Here is a 22,491-nt window from a genome sequence, read left to right on the forward strand (position 1 = left end):
CTGCTAAAATGCCAGTTTTATCAGAACTTGACGATATTTCTTTGTTAAAAGAAGAACAGCAGTGAGTTGTATTCTTTTAAAAACAACAAAAGTCATGTACTGACATGTCTACAGTCGCCATGGTTCACGTTATTCCTCGGTAGCTACGCACACACACCTTGGTCGCGGCTACGTCATGTGTTTTGTTGCTCTGATTGGCCCGCAAAGATGTGACAGACAAAATGTTCATCCAAGCACACTGAGTTCTCTGCCCTTTCCCAAACGCTTAGTATTGACAGTATTGTTTTCCAGATGTATGAAACAAATCCATCTGGCATGTCAGGTTACATGTTTACAGGAAACATTTTCAGGGAGCACATTGCTAGAAACCCCCATACAGATGGACACATAGCTGACAAAGTGTATTGAAAAAAATGAAATTATTTCAGAAGCAATGAATCCATAACAGCATGAATCTGAATATGACGATGCAACAAGCTTTAAGCTATAAAGGAGGCGGCTGGGGTGGGGGAGGTAAAGCTTGTAGAGCTGACCACTGCTGGGGGTATGAACTAATGCTAAGCTTCATTAGTATTAGACAGAATGAACTAGTTATTTTTGCTCATACTGCAAATTTGATACCAATTGCTTTATTGAAGGGGATTATCATTTTTATGTCACTCATTTTGATTGAAACAGAAGATACATAAAACATGAAAAGGAGGATTTTTGTGAACCATTTTCAAAAAAGTGACACTTGAATTATTGCATAATGTGCAAAAGATCTCTGCTGCGTAAAAAAATGAATGCATTTAACAGCTATATTACTGTGAAGCTAGCTTGGATAGAGCAGGCCTGCACAGGCATATCTGAGGTGTGCAGATGGCATCAAAGAAAATTAGATTTTCTTTGGTGTTCATGGCCAGCTGCCTGCTGTTCCTTCTTTATGGTTTACTTTATGTCTTCATTTGATGACAGGCATTTTTCCTGACTTCCTCAGCAACGCTGTACTTCACAAAAACAAGATCTCGTTGTGTTTCTTGAAAAAGGCTCTCAACTTATTTCATCGCTGTCGTTTTTACGGCTTGATTTCTATACTGATTTATTTACAGTTTTAACAGAAAGTCTGAAGTCTTGCATCTGCTGGATCTCAAAAAGCAAAAGCCCTAAACTATTATAAATGCTAATAAAATGCTTACTGCTCTAAAACAGCATGGATGCCACTTAAGTGAATGAGAGTTTTGTTGGCAGAGAGGATCTGTGGTGTCAGCGCTCAGACGGGTGTAGAGGTGACACCAAGGTGAGCGCTGCGTCGTAGAATGGTTGGAAATCATTGATATTCTGACTCAGAGGCTGCAAATGGCTCGGTGGCAGATGGAGTCTTTGTCAGGGAAGAAAAATGGCAGCTCGGGAGCATCAACGCCATTTTCCCTATCAGCTCTGCTGGCGGGCGGTGACCTTCTGCTGCTCACAGCCATCCCAGAGCCCATGATCAATTATCTCACTTCCATTGTTTACTAAGCGAGTGGAAAAGGATTCAAATGTCAGTTTATTAGAGAGAGATTGCATTTGTAACTGTGAAACTCTTTAATTTGTATTTGTTTTAAGGCATAAACGGAAGGCAATTTATAGTTTATGTCTTAAGTTTTTACCTTTGAAGCACAATAGAAAATAAATCAGTGTTGGAATCACAAAATCAATACACAGCAGCACTTTAGCTCCATTTATTTAATGTTATAACAAAGTGATTGCAATTGATTTGACTCAGATTCAGTTCTATGAACAACACTGTTGATGGAAGAGATTTCTTAGAAGTGCAAAGACAACACAAGGCTCCAATTTGCCTGTGATTTTCATTAACATTGGTTGACTTAACAAAGTGTTTGAGAAGGTGAAAATGTTTATGCAAATAATATCAATTTGGTAATGACTTGTCTCATTACACAGATAACACGGGCACACAGAATACACTCGTGCTATGCAGTCATTATTTCTGGCTGTAAACAAATCTCAGTCAGGGTAAAACGCTGAATGAACTCTTGGAAAAATGAGGGAAATTATCAAAAAATGCAAAAAGCAAATGACAGCAAGGGCTCAGTTTAATAGCCTATGTATGCATTTCAGCTTGATGGTTGCTTTCATTAGCAAATCTCATTGTTATGCATTGACTGTCCTCCTGCAGAGAAATGAATATTCTATTCATGTAGTCTAAATATTCAGAGGGAAATGTTTGGATTTGAGTGGCATCCTTTACAAAAAAGTGTTGTCTTTCTACCCTGAATATTTATAGCAGTGATATCTAAACATATTCAAAATAAAGTGGGTTTTTGGGGTATTTTAATTCTGCTTGAAAATAAAAAATGTGATAAATCTGTCATTTTAACTGTGTAATGGTACATATCAGAAATAATTTATCCCATTTATTTTGCTGAGAGCAGCATTTGGCCTTAGCATTCAGACATATGCATGCATTTTCAGTACTTTATCATAAGGGTGCAGAAAAAGTCAGATTCTAAATGTCTTGTGTCCTCTTCTCTCAAAACCCTCGTGTTTTATGGATAGACCCGGAAAAGAATGTTCTTTCCCAGGAGGATGATTTTAGGCTGCCATGCCACACACCTTTCCTCCCCTCTGTCTGGCCTGGCTGCACACAGCTTTCAGAGGGCAGCGCTTATTTCAGATGTGTGAAGATTATTCCATTAGTAAGGCTCTGTGTGTGTGTGTGTGTGTGTGTGTGTATGCTATAGGGCTGAACGATACTGGAAAATTGACACTGCAAAATCTCTCTGTCCTGCTCTATATATTGTGATATGAGAAGTACAGTAAGTTAAACAAACGCCGCAAGTTGTTTAAGTTTAGGTATCTCTTAAGTTAGGAGGGCTTTGCCTACAGAACAATCAAAATAAATCATTGCTTAGCCGCAGTAGTTATAATGCTATTGATTCTTCCTATACTTTTTCTTTATATTTTTGTAGTTTTTTTCAAATCCACCCTTCTACAGCTTTCAGAAATTACTTAAGCGGGGTACACACATAAGGATTTTCTAAATCTTAAGAGATTTTTTTATCTGTTAAAGACCCCACACGTGAAGATAAAAAATCAGGCATTGAACAGTTTTGATCGTACTGTGTGTGGTGTGCTCCGATAATCTCAACACAGCACACCACACACATCATGATTCTGTCCCACCACCAATCTAGAATCTCGTCCTCCAAGCCAGAAATCTCGCATCATCACTCGTCATCTAACAAAAATGAAGAAGAAACATAGCAACAGCCGATAGCAACAACCAGAAAACACAACACACAACATGGAGGAGGACATACAAGAAGAGGGAATGATGGTGTTCTTGGGACTATTTTTAATGGAAAAATCCTGAACTTAAAAAAAAAGATCTTGATGTTGTTTCAGCAGGTCAGCCATGCTTGTTTTTATTTACGCCCGCTTCCTTGTTCTTCAGTCAGCTCGCTTCTTGATTGGCTTCATTCCGTTCCACGTCACATTTCACGGAGTCATAACTCGGGACTCGTCAGTTTTCCCCATACACATGAAGATTTTTGGTTGGCCCCGACCGTTTTCGGAGCCGATTATCAGGAAAAATTCACTCTTAACACACCTCAGACCACAGGATAATCTTATAGGATAATCTTATAAAACATAAGATAATCGGGCATTGGCTGTCCTTGGTCGGGAAGGGTGAAAATTGGGACAAAAACAGCCCGATTATCTTTATGTGTCCGCCCCGCTTTAGTCATGTGCAGATTATAAGCTAAGGAAACCATGATGGACATTTTTCAAATCCATCCATCCTTTTTCTACACCGCTTATCCCATTCGGGGTCATAGGGGTGCCGGAGCCTATCCCAAATGTCATTGGGTGAGAGACTGTTTTTCAAATAATAAATTAATATTAATAACACAATTAATATTAATGCCATCAGACGATTGATAGGCTTTGTAACCAATGTAATCAATTAATCACATATGTTGAAAATTTGAGAAAGATTTAATCACTGCTGGATTTAATTATAGTAACACAGTCAGAAAGGACATGTTTCTGAATGGCATCCAAGCTTTATTCTGGCTCTTTAAACAGGAAGAGACCAAGCACAGATTATCCACTAGCTAGTCAATCTAAGATAGTGTTAGTCTGTGAGATGTGGATTTTATCTATTAATTTATTCACTTTATTCCAAGCTCCCATGATACTTTGCATGAAATGTGGGCACAACTTCCGGTCCTTTCTATCTTTGCATAAAAACAAGATAGTAATCCTGATTATTAGGCTGATTTGGAGACTGAAATATGTAAACTTCATCCGTTACACCTGAAACAGGATTATATTATTATTTCTATGTCCTACTAGAGAGTGCAAAATGAAGAAATTACCTCAGATAACTTAGATAAGCATATTAAGCTAACTTTATTAGCTTCCTATCAGCATTTGCATAGTAATAGGCAATCGCCTTCTCCAACTTTCAGAAAATGTGTGCTGAAACAAGCTGTTCTCAAATTTCCCCTCATGATGTTATGTTGGGAGTTAGCCACGCCCCCAGGTTCGGTTGGAAGAAAGTTCTGCCCTTCTCTCCTGATTCTCTCATATCCATTAAGCCACATCTTTTTCCTAAGAGGGGCGGAGTCAGACAGCTCATTAACATTTAAAGCCACAGACACAGAAACAGCTCATTCTGAGCAGGGCTGAATCAGAGGGGTTTCAGACATGCTAAAATTCAATACTGGAGTGTTTTTTCAGCAAAAACAGGCATGTTTTGAGAACCTCTGAGACCAATATAAGCTTGTCCTAAAGGGGTAAAATATGTGACCTTTAACTTTTATAACAATGCTACATCCTCAGTGTCACCTCATTCTTTATAGCCAATTAAAATCAAGAAGGAATGGGAGGTCTAATGGCAGCTTTTGACAACAACTGCTGGGGCAGGAGGCATGTGGCTCCTCTTGTCAGGGATATAATTTTGAGGTATAGAGCAGCTCCCAAAGTCTATAAATGATTTCTTAACATGGAAACTTGGATCTTGAGCACCAAATACATCATTGATGGATGCTTAAAACGAATGGAACTTTAGTTGTGCTTGACACACATAACAAAAACCCTCAATACTCTGTAAATGTAACTGCTTTTATCTAACTGTATCAAACTTTGTAATACTGACCTTTAATTGAGATCAGAAACATCTTTGTTAAATTCCAGCTTAACTATGAAAATGCTGGATTATCATATCAACTGCTAATTCTAATTATGAATTCTTAGAGTGGTCTGTGTAGTTCATCATTAAAGCTAGCCTATATTATACAGAAGTATGCACAGTGTCTGAGGTAGTGCACTCAGGTGCTGGAAATATTCATTTAGCAGCAGAGTGGAAGCTATTTTATGACGATGGCTCAGAGGCAGACAGGAAATTAGTTATTTTCCTGCACATTCATCAAAATAAAAATAGTCTGATGAGTATCCCAAGTGACTCCTTCATCTATTGAAGCCACAGCTGCGCGTGTGCGTGTAGAATTCACTCTCCAACGGATTTCAGGTGTTTCTGAGAACCATTAAAATATTCATTTTTTCATCCTAAAGCGCATTGTCCTGTATCATTTCCCATAAGAATTAATATATTTAGGATAATGAATTGCCCTATTTAATTTTATAGCCTTCACCCATTCCTTTCTAACGCTGAAACATGGTTGCATCTCTGCCTGGAACAAGAGTCGTGGTTGGAAATAAGATTAGTCCCTAATAAAGCTTAGTGATAAGACTTAGAAGTCAACAGAGACATGCTTGTCATTGTTCTTCTTTGTGGTCAAAGACAAGGTTATAACAGGAAACGTCCCTGTTTGATGAAACTGACGGTTCAACCGTTGCAACATTTCAGTGTCTCTGACCACAGCAGACCTCACTGCAGAGTCTAAAACCATCCATCAGCGTGTGGTTACTTGCTCTGTCTTGTCTGTTTAGAGAATACTTCTTGTTTTTTTTGTTTTTTGTTTTTTTTGTGTATGAAGAATTTGTAAAGAGAGTACCACCTGGTGGTACCCCACATGAAAGTGACTGTTCAGAGGTGTGATACATCAGATCTCCACATGCATCTCCATTGCAGGAGTCCAGCTTGTGAAAATGCTCCTCTTTTATTGGCAGCCTAACATTATCAATGGCAAAGTGCCAAATTATGAAGTTAAAACTCCTGATTATCTCCTTTCCTGTTGACCTTCATTTCTGCTCAGTGTACGCACAGGTGTTTGTTTGAATGTAAACAGCATCGTCTGCCTCACTAAAGTAGTGGACATATGGACACTATGCGACTAATGCTTTGAAAGGGACACTCGGGATCTGTTTTATTGCTTCATTTGGCACACTGCAGTCCCACTTCCCATTACGGGTTGCCATGTGATTTATGTTGTACTCTTTGGAGAATGAGAGAGGCGCCGGGAGTGAAAAAGCAGCGATAGCAATGTTTACCTTGATCCTGGCTGCCTTTTATTTCATCTTGGACATTGACGGCGCAGAGTAATGGGTTAAGAGCCTTGTTAGGTTATTTGTTTTAATGCTGTTACTTTTATCATCTAAAACATGGGGGTGTTATTGACATTAGAGAGCTGTGCTTTAAAGATTAATCAAACCTTTTCTTATTATCCACACTGTTTCTGGCATGAAAAAATAAAAAACATCAGATTTCAACACACTGTTTAATCCCAAGAAGCCTGAAGGAAAATAAAAAAACATTGACCTCTTTCTACCTTATATCCTCATAACAAGTAAATTAGAACTAATTACAATGTTATCAGGATTTATGTGCTGCCGTCTTACATGTTTGAATCTACAATAGTGTCATTTCCATTGCAGGATCTGCAGACTGACGGATAACCTTTTCATCAGCATCCGACTCTAGCCTTTTATTTTGCTTCCTGTCAAATGATTGCGTCTGATTAATATTCATCTTTTTCTGTTAGCATGCAAATACACACCTTTTCATATCCATTAAACTTAGCTATTCAGCCGCTGGGTTTCTGTAATATTTTGGTTGCACCTTGCTTGCCTGAGAATATTTAAAGGGGACATATTATGCAAAAATCACTTTATCAGGCTTTTCTAACAAAAATATGTGCCCCTGGCCTGTCCACAATCCACTCAAGTACCAGAAAAATCCCTTCCCTCCCCCCATCTTTCTTCACCTTTCAAAAAATGTGTGCTGAAACAAGCCATTCTCAGATTTTCCCCTCATGATGTCATGTGGGGGGCTAGCCCTGCCCCCAGGTTCGGTTGGCCCTCCTCTCCTGATCCAGCTGAGAGGTAACCTTGCAAAGCAGATGGATACGCCTGTTTCCTTATTTTTCACTGGTGAATCTATCTTGCAAAGCTCCCATCTGAATCGTTTGGGCCCGGTTAGAAAGTGACAGGACCAATCAGCGATGAGGGGCAGTACTCTCAGGTGCAGCAGAGTCGTGACGTAAGCAAGCAGCAACAAGAGGCCAGTGCAGTAATGGAGGAAGAGTTTAGCGTGGATGCTGCTAAAGTGCCAGTTTTATCAGAACTTGATGACATTTTTTCGTTAAAAGAAGAACAAAGAACAGCAGTGAGTAGTTTTCTTTTCAAAAACGACAAAAGTTGTGTACTGACATGTCTACAGTCGCCATGGTTCACGTTATTCCTCTGTATGAATAGATTTAAAAACACAGAAGAGGACACACATAATAATTCTAAAGTGGTGTAGAAAATGCAGAAATTGGTTCCAGAAAATTGATCAGAAAGCAGGAAAATAAATGTTTGGAACTTAAATATATTGTGGGATAAGACCTCCATATTCAGGGGTATATTTTAATTTTTTTATAAATATATTTAGATTGAATGCATTGGCCAACAGGTTGTTGCAGAAGAAAATGAGAGCAACCTGACTTGTTGACACAATATTTGAAAAAATATACAGAGAAAAAGGTGTTTACCTGGTCAATAACTTACAAATCTGTCTTGAAAATTTAATGAAAAAATCTCACCCCTAATTACCGCTCAGTTTTCTGTAAAAATAGGTGATCTGTTGGTCACAATAATTAATTATCCTTTTTTATATTGTAATACTGAAAACCAAAAATAGCAGAAAGATGTGGCCATATGGCCCTTCTCTAGGCCATATAAGTCTGATAATATAATTCTAGTGCTGTCAAACGATTAAAATGTTTAATCAGATTAATCACAGGGTTGCTGTGGATTAATTTTGATTAATCATGATGAAATATAATTCATTTTTAATCTATATAAATCGCATTTCATTTTGCATAAGCAAACAGACTCCAGAAAGAAGGGAATATATATGCCAGGGCTATTCAGTTACAAATTCAACTGGGCCAAATTTTTAAATCAAGAAACATAGCCAGACCAGACATGTTTGGCACCCAGTAAGCAGCTGGTAATGTCAAATTTCAAAACAATACAGATCAATCTGATGAAAAATATTCACTCCTATTCATAGTCTCCCTTTTAAATTTGGCGTTCCGTGAGGGTGGTTTGTCGCATGCGTGACATGCGTTAGTCAAAGTGCTAGCAGAATCCCTGACAAACATATGCTTCACATTAATGTGATATTTTAAGCTGGAAGTGCTTCAGTGAAAAGAAAACTCCTTCCTGCAGAATGTGCATAATACTTTATGTCGGTCGACTGTTCTGTCCTGGGGTTTTTTTGTACTCAGATTTCCCATCGAGAGGGCCAATGTGCTGTTCAGTGTCTTCCATAACAAGTTGGTTGGTCACTACCGGATCAACGGCCCATTTGCGCATGTGCGGCGGCATGCTTGATGCTAACCCTACCTGGACAAACTGCCCGAAATGTGTTGCCAGAGACGTTACAGGGATTTTAAGTCAATCTGCACTGTAGATGGGTTAATTGCGTTAAAATTTTTAATCAGATTAATCATGATGATGGATTAATTCGCATAAACGCATTAATTTTGACAGCCCTATATAATTCAACTATCAGCCAATGAGTAGTAAGCATATCAGCATCATGAATCAAACTAAACAAAAGCAGCACCTTCAACTATAGTCAAAAACAACTCTTATCTTCTCCTCTGCTGCTATTTTGAGTTCCATTAGTTTGACATTTTGATCCAATGTTCAAATAAGTGATGAAATCGGCAGGATAAAAGCTAGGTAGAAGAATGAACATGGTGGTATAGCGTTACATTATTACGTGTTTAAGGTCAGCCTGGTAAAATACAGTAAGTCAGATGTAAATAAATCATTCTGATGATAGGTGGAGAAAATTTTGTCTTAAGTGAGAAACTTGAATCAGTATACAGCCAACCAACTGCTGAATGAGCTGCCATATTAAACACAATATAATTTTGTTGGTGGTATCAGCTGATCTCGCTCATAGGAGTAGCAACAGCAAAAAACCTGATCCAGTCAGTTAAGTAGCCACATTAAAGGCTTCCATACCACCTGCATTTACAATGGAAGCAAGAGCATGTTAATAGCAGCTGATTGGGAAATAAAACTACCTTCTCTTTTCTCTCGCCCGCCCCCCTCTCTTCCCTCCTCTCTGTATGTGTCTAATTAAAACCTGCAGGCTGAGCATCACAATTTATGGCTAATGCTTGCAGCTGATGGGGCAGAGGTAGGCAGCAGCTTTGAAAACGTGTTTGTGATGGATGTCTGTCTGTGCAGAACATGTGGGATTCCTGTTTCCAGGCGCCCGTCCCACCTCCGAGATCACTCCGAGGGAAAATGAGCCACATGCAAACGGTGCTAACACCACTGTGAAGGGCAAATTTGTTTCTTGAAGCATTTGTCATACTGAGACCTCACATCGTTCATCAGGTTCATTTGCTCCCATAACTACCAACCTTCCCGCTACATTCAGGGTAGTATTCGATGGAAGCTGTTATGAAGAGGAATTAATTTTTTGCTGTGAAGGTCTTCCTCAAAGATGGATGAGCCCTGAAAATAATGATAACAGAATGTATTCACCATGTTTTTGCCTGTGATTCTCGAGAGGAAAATATGGATTATTATCATCCTGGCAGTAAGAGTACAGGTTGATGTCTTTGCATGGCTTGCAGCATGTGCTCGTTATTTCATGGGAGGTCAAAGAAGTGATTTCACTGATGCATAAAACGGTGGCATAGACACTGAAAGCTTTTGGAGAACAGCAGTGGGACCCTTACTGTGTGAACATCACAGATTATCCCAGTTCCTCCCAGTGTGGCCATACTAGCTAACATTGCTCAGCCATCTGCCACCCAAGCTGAGAGACAGGGTTGTTGACTAGCTGCTCTCACAACTCTTTATTTACAAATTTCATTCAGTAACTTCAAGCAAACCACTCTGTCCTTGATGACAGCCATCCTAACCCACGCTCATGCACACAATCTCTGCAAAGCATATGGTTTCTCTGAGAATGGTTGTAAAATGGGGCCCTTTCTGTGAAGAGCAAGCTGAGATGACTGCTAACAGAGACCTTAATGCTTAATGTTTGCTTGTGTTGTAATGCATTATTTTTCTTTGAACTCAGAGTACCAGCCCTTTTATAAAATGGAAAGTGGCCATTTTGGCATTTTTGGCCATTTTGAGTCATCTTTCAAGACCGTCGTCTTGAGTGTGTCGTCGCTGTATGCATCCAGCTGGATAGCGGGTGCCTTTTCTCTCCGACACACGGGGGAGACCTCGCAGCATTCTTTAGCCTCTTGGCCGGCCGAGGCAGATGAATGAATGCACTGATTGCTGGATTCACTGTCAGTTTCAGTGAGTAACTGATTTCTCAGGCAAAAGTTTAGAGTTTCTTCTAGTGTCTGCTGGTGAAACTGGCCACTTGACTCCCTCAGTTTTTTGGGGGGAATTTTGTGCCGATACTGAATATTTTAGAACTTTAGCTTAGATTACCTCCATCCCGGCTTCTCCACTTCAAGCTCTGATCTCAGTGGCTTTGAGCTACCGTCTCTTCTGTGTTCCGACTACATATCCCAGAAGCCCCAAAATTACTCACAGGGAGCGTGTGAGCGCCCCCTTGTGCCGGCCTCTGAAAAAACAGTTTGATGTATATATACGTCAATGGCACTCAAGCGTTGGCTTTTAAATGACGTATATATACATCAGTGGCATCCAATGAGTTAATAATTCACACAACACACTAGAGCACTGATCATCAACTGTAGATAGGAGGACCAAATCAGGCCACCCCGAGCTTCCTGTCAGGCCCCCAGAAGACCATTAAATTTAGAGAAGGAGGAAAAGAAGATGTTTTAAGAGTATCTTTTGGCTTAAAATGTCTGCAGCTGTTAAATCCACCCCAGAAAACAATTAATGTTGAAATAGTTTTAGAATGACTTAACATTTTATCTGTTTGTACAGAAATTCACTTGTCAGCCATTATGAGTAAATTAAAAAAAAATTAGGGTAAGACTGGCAGAAGTGAGGATTACAGATGGAAATGAGTGTTACGCTAAATCTGGTGCAGCAATCTTTTTATTTTTGTAAATAATCAATGACACTGCATGCTGTCCTGTTAAATAAATTAAACCTTAAACCTTCAATGTTGCAAAAATGGCCAGATTAAGTGATAAAAGAGGTTAAAGAGTGGCAAAAGTAGGTGATAAGTATCAAAATGGCTTGTTTAGTGGTACAAAGCGAAACATATTTGAAGGAAAAGTGGTGAAAAGAGGTTAAAATGTAGCAAAAATTGGCAAAAGAGGAAAAAGGGGCAAAAAGTTTCAAAAATAGGTTGAAAGAGGCAAAAAATGGTGCAAAAAAATAATAAAGAGGGGGCAAAAAAAAGTGGCAAAAAAAATTGAAATGTGGCAAAAATTGACACAAGAGTGGCACAAAGGGGAAAACAGGCTGGAAACATAGTTTAAAAGGGGTTAAAGAATTGCAAAGATTGTGTCAAAGAGATAAAAAATGAGCAAAAAATATCAAAAATGAGTTAAAAGTGGCAAAATGGTGCAAGAGGGGTTAAATTTGTCACAAAAACTGATACAAGAGTGGCACAAAGGGGATAAAACATGCTGGAAAAGTGGTTTAAAAGTGGTCAATGAATGGAAAAAAATTGGGTTAAAGGGGCAAAAAGTATCAAAAATGGGTTACACATGGCAGAAAATATAGCAAAAATAGTAGTGAAAGGGGTTAAAGAGTGGCAACATGGGCAACAAGTGGCAAAAGCGGAAAAAATGGTTTGAGAGGGGGAAAAATGTTGCAGAAATGGCTGAATGAAGTCATGAAAGGGGTTTAAAAGTGTCAAAAATGAGTTAACACCGGTGCGAAATCACATTTAGGGAGGGCCCACTCTCCGGGAATTTCAGGGGCCCGGTCAATGTTGTGGCAGGCCTGTCTCCTTATGGTGTGCTGCATTATAGCTAACAGAGATAGATTTCACTGGTGATGCTTAAAAAAAGTCCTGCGTGGTGAAAGAAAAACAAATTCTAATGCAATAATGTGTTAATCAGACCAAAATATTTATTTAGTTTTTGTTTATTTGAAAGTCCGGCCCCAGTGTCTCTGTCTATGCAATTTAAAGTGTGATAGAAAAGTCTGAAGGTGAAAAGCACAGTTTTTTCAGATATGATGAAGGTAATTTACTTATTTTTGTTGCGCATGATAGTCTAGTTTAGTGGTTTGCAGCAGGTGGGTTGGGACCCAAAAGTGGGTCTTGGAGACGTTTTTCGTGGGTCCTGAATGTGTGTCCGAAAAAAAAATGGGGCAAAAGTCTATGAAAAACATGCAACCTTAAATGTTTTATTTATATTTCAGCTCAATTTTCACCTGTTCTTGCAATAATAGAGCTGTTTTTACAATGCTGATGAAATAATTAAATAAAAACTCTGGAAAATTTACACATTATCATGGGGGTGTGTGTGTAAAACATGTCTGTTTTTTCCTGTCTCCTGTTCCTGTCATACATTCCGTGCCATCCAAGATCTTAAGTGCAACATTTTTATTAATTAAATGTGCACTGGTGAAAATTATTGGAAATTTGGGTTGCAGTCTTTCATCCAAGATATTGGTGGGGCCTTAGGTCAAATCTCTTTAAATTCAGATTTTCTTTTAGTAGTGAACAGTGGTCTGAATCCAAGTCCCCCAACTGCAAAGCTTGTGTTGTTTTTTTATCTAAGAAACTATATTCTCTATCAGAGTCCCACAGGGCTCTGTTTTTGGTGTACATCTCTTTAGTTTCTACGTAGATTATTTGAAAATATCATATCTTGGAGGAGGATTCGGCTGTATGCAGATGATGCAGTTTTATATATACGTGTAAACACTACATACACTTGTAGTAGAACTGCAGTGTCCACTCAGTTTTCTTTTGCAGCCCATGGCAGTGTGGTTTGGGAACTCATGCCTCTTGTATTTAATATCAAGAAGGGTCCATTTGCTTTCTCCAGAATGTGTTCCTCACAATAAACCAACAGTAAATAAAATATAAAGGCCCAAAAAATGAGACAGAATATATCTTTAAAAAGAAATGCTAGTGATTGAATATGTTTAAATGGCTAGTTGTTGGCTGACAAGGCAAATAGACAGTCGTTTTAAGAGTTTAAGGAGGGACAGAAAACATCATTAAATTTGAGTTGTCAAAATGTTTGTCTACAGAATTAGCATGGCAGCACCACCTTGTGCTAAAACCAAGTAGTGCAATACAGTTAAGCAGAAGCTTTACCTTGTGATATGGACCATATTTCATTGTTTTATAGAATTTGTTGAGGGCCAATCAAAAATAGATGGTGGGCCACATTTGGGCCCCAGGCCATAGTTTGGACATCCCTACAATAGATGTTAATCAGTCAATCAATATTTGTTTGTGTGGTGCCAATTCATAAATTACCTCAAGACACTTTATAAAGAGGGCAGACTTACTCTCTGATGTAGCCTATAATGTCATGTTATGTTATGTTATGTTATGTTATGTTATGTTGCAATGCATTTTACGGTAGTTGGGCCCCTGACACAGGTTTGTCTTTCTTTGTGAGATGGGTTGGACAAAACACAAGTTATTGTTCAGGTAAAGTAGTGGTCATAGCCAGGAGCAAAGAATAAATAAAAGCATGGTATTTGAACTAAAATATTGGTGTAACACTAAAGCTGTGCTGTACCTATTAGCAGTGACCGTGCATTCTCTATTTACTGTCAGTCTTTGCCTCACAGCCGGCTCTCATCCTGCACATCCTCTGTGTCTAAGACAGAATGGCAAACGGCCGGCTGATATTTGATTAACTGTCAGAAGCTGGAAAGATTTTTGTCTTTCTACTTTTACATCCCTGTATTTCCTCCCATCAAAAAAATCACTGAGCCCAAACACTGAGTGATGTTGGTATCTTTCATCCAAGCCAATTGAATTATTAGTGGACAGACACTGGCAGTGATGTGAGATCGTTAGGAGACTGAAGTCAGAGTGACTGTTCTGTCACATTCATCACAAACAGTGGAGGCTTGCTGGTGGATAAAACTCATGCTGAGGCCAGCTGGGAGTTCAAAAAGTTCAAAACAAGAAATGTGGTCCAGTTCTGGTGAAACTGCTGCTATACCACTGCTGCTGTACTATTGCTACATCCAACCTAACTTACTGGTAGCAGCCATACAATACAACTAGGCCACACCCAAAGCCACTGCCTCGTTCTCCTCAAATGATGCTGATTGGACAGGTTCATTTTCAGTTTGGCACAATCATTTCGGTTTGGAGCTTTGCAAGATGGATTTGCCTGATGAGAGACATGAATCTGACCGATCCATCTGCTTTGCAAGGTTATCAAAACTAGTGATATACGGTGTCTGCTGTGTGAATACTGCAGATCTATGCTGGTGACTCTAGGTTATTATTTTTTCATGACTGAGTTTAAAGCCCAAGATTTCAAACTACTGGCTAGATCAAATTCTGGGACATATAATAAGAAGTATGTAACCAGTTCAGCCTAGAGAGCATCAACAAAGAGAGTTCTGGCCTTTGTCTATTTTCTATAAATAATAGATAGCTGTAGAAGAAAGTCACAGGAGTAGAAGACGTCTTAGTTAACTTCATTTCACATGTATGATTTGTGTTTGGCTGTCCTTGTATCCAGGGCAACATGTTGGCTTAGTAGGTTAGCTCTCTCTGTTCTCAGCAGGGAGTTCCTGTGTTTGATCCCAGGCTAAGTCTCTTTGGGGCTGACTGGTTTTCATGTTTTGGCATTGCTCGTTGTTGATGTTTCAGTTTCTTTTCACATTACAAGCATGCAGTAGAATAGAGTGGGGGCTCTTTTCTGTAAGTGGGAGTTTTAGTGGTGCAGCAGATCACAAATCTCAAGGTTTGGATCTGAAGAAAGAAAGAAATGTATGATATTATAGTACAACCCTTCTCCTCAGCCAGTCTAGTTTAACTTGATGAAAACTCCAAAACATTTTGTCCAGTTTTGAGGCAGAAGAGCTACAGATCTGTTGTGTTTTGACAGATTTATCCACAGTGGAGAAAAATCATGGATTTTCAATGTCCAGTGAAAAATAAATTACACTTCAGTCTTGTTTTAGTGTGCTTGACCAAATCTAAACTTACTTTTCATCAGTTTAAGTGGAGGGATGGACAATTTGGGAAAATAATCTTATTTTTGTGACCCCCCCCCCCCCCCCATTTTGTGATTGCAGTTTGATTTGCAATTTTGTGTATTTTCCAACAAACACAAACAATAAATAATCCTATATTATAACCAACACAATATTAGATAAAACTTGGGCTGAACAAATTTGAAAAAAATGTGTAATTGTGATGATTTTGATTCATGTTGCAAATTGGAAATGAATTACTGTATTAAAGAGAGTGATCATTTTTATTCTTCTTATATTTGATAAGAAAAAGGTGCAAATATGAAGAAGACAGGATTTTATTGTAAACTTTTCTAACGTCTGCTGCAAAAAAAAAAGTTTTGAACTGGTTTATTGACAAAAATTCCAGGTTAAGGAACTATTGCTCCTTGTGTGATTTGAAAATTAATCTAATTTTTGATTAATTGCTCAGCCCTAATCAAAGATTTTTTGTTCTTTTTAGCTAGTCCTTTTTAGTGCTGGTCCAATGCGATACCAGTACTGGAAATACATCTGTTACTGCTGAAAATGGAGGTACTGGTATCAGCGAGTAAACAAGCTTATGCACTGGTCTGATATTGTTTTGTTAAAATCTTATTTAATTTTTATATTGTTTGTATGTATTTATAATAAACCCTTCTAGACTTGAGTTGCCATGTACAATAAAAGTGATCTCGAGTAAAGTCTTACTTTTTCTCCCTTTGAAGCTGGCCGTTGTGCTGTTCCAATGACACTCATAATGCCTTCAGGGCAGGTTTAGGGCTTTTTTGTTTGGATTTAAACTAAACGAGGTAAATTTGTATTACTTTTTAACATAATGTATCCCTATTTTACCATATCAGTCCTGGAGGGACTTAAATTTCTTACATACAAGTAGGGGATCTCAAAGGATAAAAGGTAGGGAACCACTGCATTAAGGGACTATATCTTCACTAACTGTGCATTACTAATAATAAGATTCTCACTGTTGTTACTGGTAACCAGCTGACACGTGGATCAAATGCAGCCCAAACCATGAAGGCTGATCAGAATGGTTAAGTAAATATGCTCTTAACCTGCAAAGGATGAGCAATATGATGAAGCATTTTTCTGCAAAATGCATCGTTGCCTCCAGCTTCTCAGAGGTGTAGGTGCACAGAGCAGACGAGTTTGAATGGAGATGGTGTGAGGAGAATTTATTTCTAACTCTGTAGCAGATAAAACCCAGACATGACTGTGACCATACTATCACTGAGACACATTAGATTAAGAACCCAGGTTTCTTGTGAGACACATTTTTATGTGAAATGTCAGGACATCAATCATGTAAATGCTTGCATGATGTTTGTTTTATTCTTTAGATTGTTTGTTTTGGCCTTCTTCTGAATGATTGATGACATTTGTCGTGCCTTGTCTCGTCTAATGTCATTCTGTTGATAGGTTCATTGTTTTCCTGTAGTGAGATATTTTTACTCATGGGTGACAGGCTTCAGTATGTTTACATTATAGGTCATATATCTGAGTGTGAATTTCAATCTGTAAATCTGTATATAGGCCATTATCTCTGAAGAGTGTATTAGTTTGAGCTTTAATCAGCACTACATTCTGCTGGTTTGGTTGTCTGCACTGTGTCACCTCACATGATTAGCTCAATAACACACCTCTTGGATATATTTGACATATTTATATAGTGTTATTTAGTTATAAATTTGATTTGTTTGTTTACATTGTTTTAATGTCAAGTAATTATGGTATACATAGTTTTGTTAATAGAGCTGGGCAATTAATCGCGAATTAGATTAAATTGCAATTTGGCCTGCTGCAATTTACAAATCTTTATCTTGAAATGTGTCAAAATACCAGTCTGATAAATCCTTTTTTGCAGCAGCAGGGAATTTATCCACATTATGCAAACATTCAAGTAGAGCTGGGTGATATGGCCTAAAATTAATATCCCGATTTATTTTTGCTATATCGATACACAATATCGCAATATTTTGAAATGGCCTCTCAGCTGCTGTATAATGTTTAATTCAGCCCCAAATGACACTAGTTTGGTGATAAAAATATACTGTTCTATTGGATTTTTAATAAAATTGTTTGCAGAAAGTAAAAATCAATATAAAGTCAAATTTAGCAGTTTTATTTTGAAAAGGACCTTATTCAGTCTTTTACTAATAAATCAAACATACATAAATCATGAAATACTCAGTCTTTTACAGTGTATGTACAGTCCTGAAATGTTTTCTGGATTATGTTAACTATTGCTGACTATAAAATGATTATTTTCCTCATTAAGGGTGCAGCAAACCTACACAGAACTCACCAATCATGCATGCAGTAAATGGCCAAAACCCTGCAGTCTAGTCCTCCATTGAGGCTCACAGCTGTGATTATATTAGTCCGTTATCTGTGCTGATGAACGCTGGACCCGTTTCTGACAAGTTCACAACATGAGAGCGTCTTTAGACCTTATTCAAGAAGCTCTCCTGTGTGATCATGGGGGGAAAAACTTGTTTGGAAGCAGGCAAATAAAGCCAGCTAGTTTATGACTACGGAGCCCCAGATATGACATGGTCAAAAAAAACCTAAATTGTGGCCACAATATAGCTATAACGTGCGCACGAAATACTAATTAGTGTCCACGGAATAAGTATAACGTGTGCACGAAATACTAATCAATAATATTAATATCATTCTTGGACAGCTGGGTAAGCAAATCAAGCGCACCTTCTCTAAGGTAGGTCTAAGGTAGAGGCAGTAGAGGGGCTACAGCTACACGATGGACAGGGATAGTATGATTGAATTTTATTTAAGGCTAGGAATGAGCAACAAAGACATTCTGAGAAGCCTGGCATTGCAAGGAACCATTATTACCGAGAGGCATTTAAACAGAATATTGAGAGCCAGGTTGCTTTACCGGCGGAGGTAGGGCTTGGACACTGGGATAGGAAGGTGCGCTCAATTTGCTTACCCAGCTGTCCAGGAATGATATTAATATTATTAATTAGTATTTTGTGGCCATGAATAAGTATTTCGTGTGCACGTTATAGCTATGTTGTGGCCACAATTTAATTTTTTTTTGACCATGTCATATCTGGGGCTCTGAGGCTCTGTATGTAACATATACACATGAGAAATTATAAATAAGGTGTCCTGTTAATAGTAAATCTACCTCCCCAGTAACAGATTTGTCTGCAGCAGGGAGATGAAAATCAAAACTGCGCTGGTTTTAAAAGTGATGCATTATACACACCAGGTATGTTAAAGCTCATGTTTACAGATCCATAACGGACACTCACATAAAGGTATTTGAATGCTGGACATCCAGACTGACGGGGTGATTGCGACTGTCTGTTTTAATGATGCATTATGAATATGAAAGCACCTTTTGTTCTTTATGGTGCTCAAACTCACGCTCACACAACCTCAGGAAAGCAGTGGCCTTTGCAGTGAAGCATGTCTGCAGCTTTCATGTCATTTACGTCTCATCAGTGCCGTTCCTGGTGAGGGATGATACTTGATATTCAGAGGCGAGCTTTGTCTCCTCAAATTAATCAGCTGCTCCTGTTTTTCTTGTGCAGAGGAGAATCACCAGGGAGATCTAGGAACCGCTCTGTAATGTATGATACTAAAACAAAGGCAGGCTGTAAAACACAATCTGGAAGTGAGAGGTAAAAGAGGATTTTAGATGTGGGCTTTTGTGATCAGTGGGAAGAGAAGTGGCATAAATAATGGAAATTCAGGAAATGTGGTGCTGATGAAAGGGTACAGTTAGTGCTGGGATGCCAGTGGTCTGAGGATCATCAGAGGAATAGTGAAGACCTACAGCTTGTGTTTATTCATGGATACAAAGATTGCAAAAGGATAAATCAAGGCTGCAGAGAGTTTTCTCTTTTTAGACTTCGTCCCTCATTGACAGTTGCATCTCTTGTGGCAGCCGTTTTAACATCAAAGAGCCGGGAAGGCTTTTGATATGACAGTCATTTATGAATATTTAGCCGAGAGCAAAATCACTGATTAAATAATCATGTTGATTTTGATTATGATGAACTTTGTTCTGCTACATCAGACAAAAGTCTTTAAATTAGGAAAAAAAGCACCAAACAGAGCCTCATTTATTTACAATGACAATGTTAAATTGGGATTTTAGACTACAAAGTTTTACATTAATTATGTATTGTTCATATTATTGTGCTAAAAGTGTATTGATATATTGATCGAGTATTTACAGCGCTAAAAGTAAGAAGCTGATTAATACCAGAAATGTCAGAGAAGGACCAAAAACAATCCAAAACCCTTTTTGCAGTCATAGTTATGATAAATGCATACAGTTAATCTGATTTAAAACAGTTATAGTGGTTGATATCATCTACTTTTCTCTTTTTAATGACTACAATAGCTTCTTTTCCTTTAAAGCACAGGTGTCAAACTCAAGGCCCAGGGGCCATATCCGGCCCGTGGAACAGTTAAATCCGGCCCCCAGGATGATCTCATATTTCTGTTATAACTGGCCCATCAGTCTGAGGTCTGCAGATTTCCTTAAGTATAAAAATATTAACTTTTCCTTGAAGAGTTAAGATATCCTTGTTAAGTCACAAAATCTGAAAAAGTAAAGAGTAAAAATATTTAGATAAGAAATCAGGGATGTAGGAAACGAAATTAATTTGTGTTTTAATTTCACATTTTCAATTTTGCATCTCAATTAGGACTCAAATTTAGGATTTCGACTTTTAATTTCATACATTGCACATTTCAACTCATAATTTTGACTTCTCATGTAATATTTTGAGCTTTCAGATTCATAATTCTAATTTTGAAGTGATATTTTGGCCTTTTAAACCAAATATTTTGTACTTTACCTCATAATTTCAACTCCAAACTTTGACTTTATAATCCCATAGTTTAACCCTTTAGACTCACAATTTAAAATTTTGAATGATATTTTGACTTTTAATTTCATGATTACAAATTTTATTTCATATTTTGGCCTTTTAAACTCATGATATTTACTTTCTTTCTTATGTATTTGCCATTAAAAAAAATTATTTTTCAATTTCATGTTTTGACCTTTTTAAATTAATAAATTTACTTTTCTCAGATTGTGAGCCTTTAAACTAATCTTTTTAACTTTTAAAATGTCAAAATCATTTATCATCAGTGCTATTTTTTTTTTTTTTTTTTCATATTTTATTACTTGGGAAATGACAGTTTATGGTTAAAAAGGTGACCCTGTTAGGCCCTCAGGTTAGTCCTGAATTCAGCCCCTGCTGTGATTGAGTTTGACACCCCTGCTTTAAGAAGATATATTTTACCCTTTTAAGACAAGTTTATATCGGTCTCAGAGGTCCCCAAAACATGTCTGGGAAGTTTGTTGCTGAAAAAACACTCCAGTATTGGATTTTTGCATGTCTAAAACCCCCTCTGTTTCAGCCCTGCTCAGAACAAGCTGTTTCTGTGTCTGTGGCTTTAAATGTTAATGAGCTGTCTGACTCCGCCTCTGACCACGCCCCTCTCAGGAAATGTATGTGACTCTTCTCAGAGGAGGGCGGAACTTTCTTCCAAGCGGGGAGGGCCAATAGAACCTGGGGGTGGGGCTAACTCCCCACATATCATCATGAGGGGAAACTCTGAGAACATCTTGTTTCAGCACATATTTTCTGAAAGGTGGAGAAAGAGAGGGGGAAGGGAGTGTTTTTTTCTGGTACTTGAGGGGATTGTGGACAGATCAAGAAAAAGTGATTTTTGCATAAGATGTCCCCTTTAACTAATGATTGCTTTTTTTTTATACCTAAGAGTCAAAATATAAATTAAGTATTTAAACCCTTTTCAGTGTCACCTAATTTAGGGTTTAGCTAGACAACGTTTGGCTTAAACAAAGGCTGTCTGAGAAGATTTAAGGTGTACACACGGAGATGTTTATCAGTGATTAAATGTGGGGTGTTTTTGTATGTCATCTCCTGTTTCCCATCTCTAAGTGTTGACTGGATTGTCTTTGACAGATATGGAGTTTGGAGAGCGGCTGGCCTCCCTGTCATCAGCCCCGTCTGCCCTTCACATGACCTCCCCTCCAGCCAGCTCCTCCCCTGCTCCACCCATAACCCCCTCCACCAAAAGCAGCCTGGCTCCTGGCCCTTCCAGCGACTCCTGTCTCACCACCTGTGGTACGTACATACAAAAATCTATCTATAGTTTTATGTGATCCGGTTCAGGTCAGAATTATTTGAGGCTAAATAATTGAAGTTTCATTTTAAGGGGTTTGAATTTTAAGGGACACTGATGGAAAAAAGTCACCCAGAAAACTTCAGTTTACAAGATATTTATAGATGTAAATTTATGCACAATTCCACAAAACTATGGAGAAAGAAAAATTAAAAAGAGCCTAATTTATTATGAGAGGCTGCCCAACTTAATTTCCTGGAAAACAGAATGAAAATAGTGCAACAAAAAGGGGGCTTAAGACACCTTTTCTCTGCTTTAACATGACAATTTTGATAGGAATGGAAGGGTTGTTGAATTAATGAATGCCAACAATTAAAAAGCTTTGTCCGCCCTTGTGGATGTCTTTTGACAACCTTTAGCTCGGGTTTATCCTGTGTGATTTGACATGTCTGTCAGCCTCACAGCGTGCCAGCAGCCGCCAACATCCTCATGTTTTCTCTGAATACTAATTGTGGTCAGAGCCATTATGCATTGAGCAGCAGTGATGCATAAGCTGTCAGATTACCCCTGACCACAAAATAATGTGCAAATTTACATACGGTGGTTTGTGATTATTTTTTTCTGCCTCCTGATAAGATGCTTCCAAAGTGTGTTTTTATTTCTTGTCATGCTATCACAATAAAGAACATGTTAGAGACTTTCCCATAAATTATTCATCATAAGACCTCCATGCAGAACGTGTACGGAAATTTCCTTGATAATTTTTGGACTGAACACTACATACCTTAAGCATATCAGCACTCTGTGTTTTTCAGGGGATCAATAAAATAA

General features: G+C 38.2%; 1 protein-coding gene across 5 annotated transcripts in view; it reads left to right on the top strand.

Annotated features, from left to right (window-relative positions):
* The window catches only part of LOC121522493 (bromodomain adjacent to zinc finger domain protein 2B), an 85,842-nt gene that overhangs the window by 19,167 nt on the left and 44,184 nt on the right, over positions 1-22,491 (top strand). For 4 of the 5 annotated variants that reach the window (XM_041806942.1, XM_041806941.1, XM_041806944.1 and 1 more), the window contains one exon: positions 21,501-21,662. In XM_041806942.1, coding sequence (XP_041662876.1) covers positions 21,503-21,662 — 160 coding nt within the window. In that variant the 5' untranslated portion in view covers positions 21,501-21,502. Of the gene's footprint in view, positions 1-9,573; positions 9,593-21,500; positions 21,663-22,491 lie in introns of those variants that run through there. The other variant, XM_041806943.1, reaches the window with a different exon arrangement.

This window comes from Cheilinus undulatus, linkage group 15 (assembly GCF_018320785.1).
Source record: "Cheilinus undulatus linkage group 15, ASM1832078v1, whole genome shotgun sequence".
Classification (NCBI taxonomy): domain Eukaryota; kingdom Metazoa; phylum Chordata; class Actinopteri; order Labriformes; family Labridae; genus Cheilinus; species Cheilinus undulatus.